Genomic DNA, 6000 nt, shown 5'->3' on the forward strand with positions numbered 1-6000 from the left:
CATTAGATAAAGGATGAGATCATCTACTCAATCTTCCATCCATTTGTTTACTCGTCTTTAAAAAGACAGTTTAGTACTTCTATATGTCAAGCACTGTGCTAGTCAGTAGCGACACAAAGTTTAAGAAGTGGAAACCCTGAGCCCTGTCCTCACAAAAGCTCACACTCTAATTGAAAGTAGGAACAAATGTGCAATTACAGGACTCAGTGGGTAAAGAATTCACCTGCAACGCAGAAGACACAGAACGCAGAAGGCAACATGAGCCTTTATAAAACGTGGACATGAATTCGATCTCTGGGTGAGCAAGATCCCCTGGAGAAGGAAATGGCATCCCATTCCAGTATTCTTGCCTGGGAAATCCCATGGACAGAGGAGCGTGGTGGGCTACAATCCTGGGGTCACAAAGAGCTGGATACAATTGAGTGACTAAGCACACACGCAGGCCTGACAAATTCAACAGGAACTTCAGAGCATCAAACAATTAAAAGAATCTATGTAATTCTATCGAAAGGAAAGATGTAAAAGAAAAAGAAAATGATGTTTTATTTAGAGGCTGATTTTTATTAATTCAAGGACAAATTGCCCATTGAACACAGATATGTACAGGAACTTATAAAGGTATCTAACCATTTTTTAAATATTTTAGTAATAAATTAAAAAAATACAAATCAGATGATATACAAAAGTTTTGTAGCTGACTGTATAATAAAATAGAAATAGCTTCAATTGACAAATCAGTGCCAACCAATCTTTAGTTGTTTGTTACAAGGTTCTGTACTTAACAAGTATCCATTAAATATTTTTTCAAAATGAGAATATAGCCAATATCTTATCATAACTTTAAATGGAGTATAGTTTATGAAAATATTGAATCATTATGCTGTACACCTGAAACTAATAACATAACACTGTAAATCAACTAGACTTCAAAAAAATTTTTCTTTCATTCTAATTACACAGGCATGCAGTTTGGTCACATTTTATGTGAATTTGAATTATTTAAATATGAAGTAGAATGTATTTAAAATATTTATAGATCTCACTCTTGAAATAAATGTTAAAGCAAATAACCTTAAATTTAAAAATCAATGACCATGTTTTGAAATGAGTGAATTGTAAACAGTTTACACTATTTCCACAAGGTGGAGCCATAGTGGTAACTGTATCCAGTAATGTATTCTTCCAACCTTTTCTTTCCACATTATGTATTACGTTTATAACCATATTTATCGTTTATAACCATATTTATAACTTGAGGCTTTCTAAATAACTGAAATTATTCTATATCTAATAAGTGAACTGAAACACTGTCTTCAGCAAATTGAGTATGTTGGGGATTTATCCCACTGTTTTACTGCTGTCTAATATTCCTTGCTGAAAAGAGAGCGGTAGTAATAGTGTTAGTCTCTTAGTCCTGTCTGATGCTTTGTGACTCTGTAGACTGTAGTCTATCAGGCTCTTCTGTCCATGGGATTCTCCAGGCAAGAATACTGGAGTGGGTTGCCATTCCCTTCTCCAGGGGATCTTTCCGACCCGTAGATGGAACCCAGGTCTCCTGCATTGCATGCAGATTCTTTACCGTCTGAGATACAGGGAAGCTCTGCTGAAAAGATACTATAATTCACTGAACAAGTCCCTTTATCAGTGGTCATTTAGGGGTCCTACTATTCTTCACTAGTGCAAATGATATCATGAAGAAATTTCTTGAACATTATCTTTGTGCAAGTGTGTCTGGAATATATATTCTGCTGGGAGAAATTTCTGGCTCAAAGCAAATGAACATTTTTAATTCTGTCAAATTGTCCTATTCAAAGGTTCCAACAATATAAGGTCTAACCAACAACATTATAGGAGAATGCTCATTTTCTGCATGACTCTTTTGTTTTTAAATGTTGCCACCTGATATAAAACGTTGTTGATGGTAATTTGTTACTCCTTAATTAGTAATGAGGTTGAATAAGTTTTGAACTGTAGTTGTTCACTGACTTCCCAGCTCATATTACTTGCGCCTTTGCCACTATTTTTACAGGGTTACACTCTTTTTTCTGAGGATTAGTCAGAACTTTTTGTTATAGATATTAGTCATTAGATTGTTGTATCTGTTAAAAAATATTTTCTCTTCACCTAGCACTTTGAAATTTCATAATATGTGGCTTTCATTGCAAATGAGTTTTGAGTCTAGGTGGTCAAACATCAGGATTTTTCTCTTATGGCTTCTGGGTTTTGTTTTGTGTTGAAAAAGCTTTCTAAACAACAAAGATATTCTGTTTATTTGGTTATAATGTAATCATTTTTTCACATTTAGTATTTTTATGCACATGAAATTTATATTTTTATGAAAATACAGTTAGTTTAGCACCATGTATTGAACAGACTTTGTTTTCCTTCTGTGATTTGAAATATTACCCTCATCACACACTGGTTTCAATTGTGTGTCCAGATAGCCTATTAGTTCTACAGTTGACAAAAATCTTAATATTTATCACAAATAAATGCAGTGGATCACAGAATTATTCTCACTTCCAAGAAGCAGGAAAGGGCTTCAGAAGAAGCAGCTCAGAGAGTTCAGAGATTTCGTGAAATCCCATGACTGCATTGGTGGGTGATCTGGGCCTGGGAATGCATTTTTCCTATTTCTGACTCAGTGTTTTTCCCATTCTGCTGCAAACTCTAATTTGACATCAACAGAAAAACAGGTCACTTTTACCCTCTTTTGTCTTAATTCTTTTTCAGTAACAGAGGAGTATTCATACTGTAGTAGATCCCCATGCCAGAATGGGGGTACATGTATAAATGCAAGAACTAGCTTTATCTGTGCTTGCCGACATCCTTTTACTGGTGACAACTGTACTGTCAAGGTGGCAGGAGAAAACGCTTTAGCTCCAGGTAAGAATGTACATGTGTCCTTGGATTTGCTCAGTGTCATAAACAAATATATTTTTTGAAATGTTTTCAAATGAATGTTTAGACCTGCTTAATCTGGACTCACTTGAGGATTAATTCCTTTTACTTCTGAAATTCACTGAATAACATACATGATTTTGTCAGGTAAACTAATTCATATACACTAGTTGAAATTTTCAATGTTGCTTTAATAGAAGCAGTTTATTAAAAATCCCCCAACTTGTTTTTTCTAGTGCATCTTAAAATAAAATATATATTGCATAAGAAAATATAAATTATACTTTCTTAGAAAATATATATTATATATATATACACCATATAATATATATGTATACATAGTGTATATATATGTATATATATAAACTTTTTGTCCTCAAACAAGAATACATCTTTGATTCATATCAAATCTGATCCCTTAAATAAAGCTTTAGTAAGTGTATAGCAGTCCGTCTTCTATGAAGGTCATAATACTGTTCTGACTGGCTGAGGGCTTTTAGACTATGCTAAAATATAGTGAGTAGGGCAAGATGCCTTTTTGTCCATTTACTTACATAAGTATTGGTTGCTATAGATTTACTTCCAGAGTGTATCATTTTTGATTTTCACACAACAAAATGTGTGCAGTGCTTAATATATATTCTCTTTAAAATGATGGCAAAAATATGTTTCAAATCAGGCTTTTCTTAATAATATGCTGCATAATAAAGAGTGAATTTTTTAGTCTGCTTTTGAATCTCAGCCTTTGTAAGTACATTTGGCATTAATTACATAGAAGATTGCTTTTGTCTACCTCTCTATAGTGCATATGATTTCCTTGGGTTTCCGTTTTAGCCTCCAGAAACTGTTTGACAACATGCAGGAAAAATTGTTTCTACATCATGTCAGGTTTAATTCATCCAAGGGGCTTTAAAACATTCTGGCATACCATAATAATCATAAAATGCTTTGAATCCCTTCATCTCTGGAGAGATCAAAGACACACACAAATTAATCTTTGAGGCCTTTTTGTGAGGGATATATTGAGTGTTACTGTCATTCTACCATGATCTAAGTGGAGAAACTGAGTCTCAGAGAGACTAAGCAGTTTTGGGTAGTTCAGGCAAGAAAAGAGGCAGGCATCCAGACACACGTGCCCTTGTTAAGTCCAATGAATAACCATTTTACTTCTATTAACCCTTTTTATAACTGAGATAAAGAATAAAGATATAAACAAAACAAGATCAAAACATGAAAATCAACTCTTTCCATTTTTTTCCACTAACAGATTTTTCAAAAGGAACTTACAGATATGCACCGATGGTGGCATTTTTTGCATCTCATACTTATGGAATGACTACACCTGGTCCTATCTTATTTAATAACTTGGATGTCAACTATGGAGCCTCATATACGCCAAGAACTGGAAAATTCAGAATCCCCTATCTTGGGGTGTATGTTTTTAAGTATACCATTGAGTCAGTTAGTGCTCATATCTCTGGATTCTTAGTGGTTGATGGAGTAGACAAGCTTACATTTGAGTCTGAAAATGGTAACAGTGAAATACACTGTGATAGGGTTTTGACTGGGGATGCCTTATTAGAATTAAATTATGGGCAGGAAGTGTGGTTGCGCCTCGTAAAAGGAACAATCCCAGCCAAATTTCCCCCTGCCACTACATTTAGTGGTTACTTATTATACCGTACATAAATTAGCATGAACGACAGACTGTCACCTTTACTGAGAAGCAGCCAGTGTTTTTATTTATCTTTGCATGCACATCTGCTCTGTTTTTGGTTTTTCAACATGAATGAAAACGAACCTCTTTATAAAATCTGAGTAAGGCTCTAAGTTTGTTTATTTCACAAAATTATTTAATTATCTTTTAGACAACCCGTATATGAAGGAATTTTTGCTCCTAAGAGGTTTAGTAGCATAGAAAACAAAATTAGTTTTTTAGCATAACCATTCCTATTTTTGTTCTTTCATGTTAAGGCATTGCAATATAAAGGAATATTATAAAATGAGAATCAGTCAATATTGCCAGTCACAGTAATATTTTCAACAGAACATTTAACTTTTGTGATTCCTTGTGTACATAAATATATAACATATATTTCTTAAATTCACATGTTCAAAGTACTCAAAGACCAAGAAGTCTTCCTTTAACTTTGATTTTTCAGTCTTTTCTGTTTTAAAATTTTACATACTGAAATTTTCACTTGTAATGAAAATTTTTAAACTTGAATTAGAAATTTGAAATATGCTTTACTATTGTTTCCTTCCTAAACTATATTCAATATCCTGTGAAAAGCCATAATGGAAAAGAATATGAAAAACAATATATATGTGTATAACTGAATCAATTGCTATACACCACAAACTAACACAACATTGTAAGCCAACTATACATCAATAAAATTTTTCTAAAAGACTATTTTTTCCTTCCTATAATTAGAGAATAAAGAAATAGTTAACACATGAACATTTACACCCAAGTCTAAAGACACAGAAGTGGATATTTTATCTTTCTTTCATCATACAATAACTATGTGTGTGCTCTGTCACGCTCAACTCTTCATGACTTCATGGACTGCAGCCCAGCAGACTCCTCTATCCATGGGATTTCTCAGGCAAGAATACTGGAGCCACTTCCTTCTCCAATGGATCTTTCTCACCCAGAGATCGAACTGGGTCTCCTGAACTAGTAGGCAGATTCTTTACCACTGAGCCACCAAGGAAGCCCATATAATATATACAGGCGAAAAATTAAAAACACCTTTTTATACTGAGTATCCTATGGCAACACATACAGACCTGATTGTATTTTTATAATAGGTGCATATATTCCATGGTGATATTATGATTTATGGATTTATGGTATGCTTCCTGTGCCCTGGTTCTCTTCTATGCAACTAATATGTAACATCTCATTGATTCCTTACAAAATTTTTAAAAGGTGGGTATTAACCAAGTTTCACAGCTAGTAAGGACTAAGGTAGGATTTAGAACCTTCTTATCTAGCACCCACTTGCATCCTTTCTCTATCTTACCTCCTACAGATGTACCATAATTGATTTAATAATCCCTTTGAAGTGATTTGGTTATCTCCAATGTCTC

General features: G+C 33.8%; 1 protein-coding gene across 2 annotated transcripts in view; it reads left to right on the forward strand.

The window, feature by feature from the left end:
• MMRN1 (multimerin 1) overlaps positions 1–5317 on the forward strand; it is a 76949-nt gene extending 71632 nt beyond the window's left edge. For both annotated transcript variants that reach the window (XM_086406506.1, XM_086406507.1), the window contains exons 7-8: positions 2734–2886; positions 4169–5317. In XM_086406506.1, the coding sequence (XP_086262632.1) occupies positions 2734–2886; positions 4169–4590 (575 nt within the window). In that variant the 3' untranslated portion in view covers positions 4591–5317. The remainder of the gene's footprint in view (positions 1–2733; positions 2887–4168) is intronic.
• Positions 5318–6000: the final 683 nt, after the last annotated feature.

The sequence above is a fragment of the Bos grunniens genome, chromosome 6 (assembly GCF_055505025.1).
Source record: "Bos grunniens cultivar Pamir isolate PY7600 chromosome 6, Bosgru_T2T1.0, whole genome shotgun sequence".
Lineage (NCBI taxonomy): Eukaryota > Metazoa > Chordata > Mammalia > Artiodactyla > Bovidae > Bos > Bos grunniens.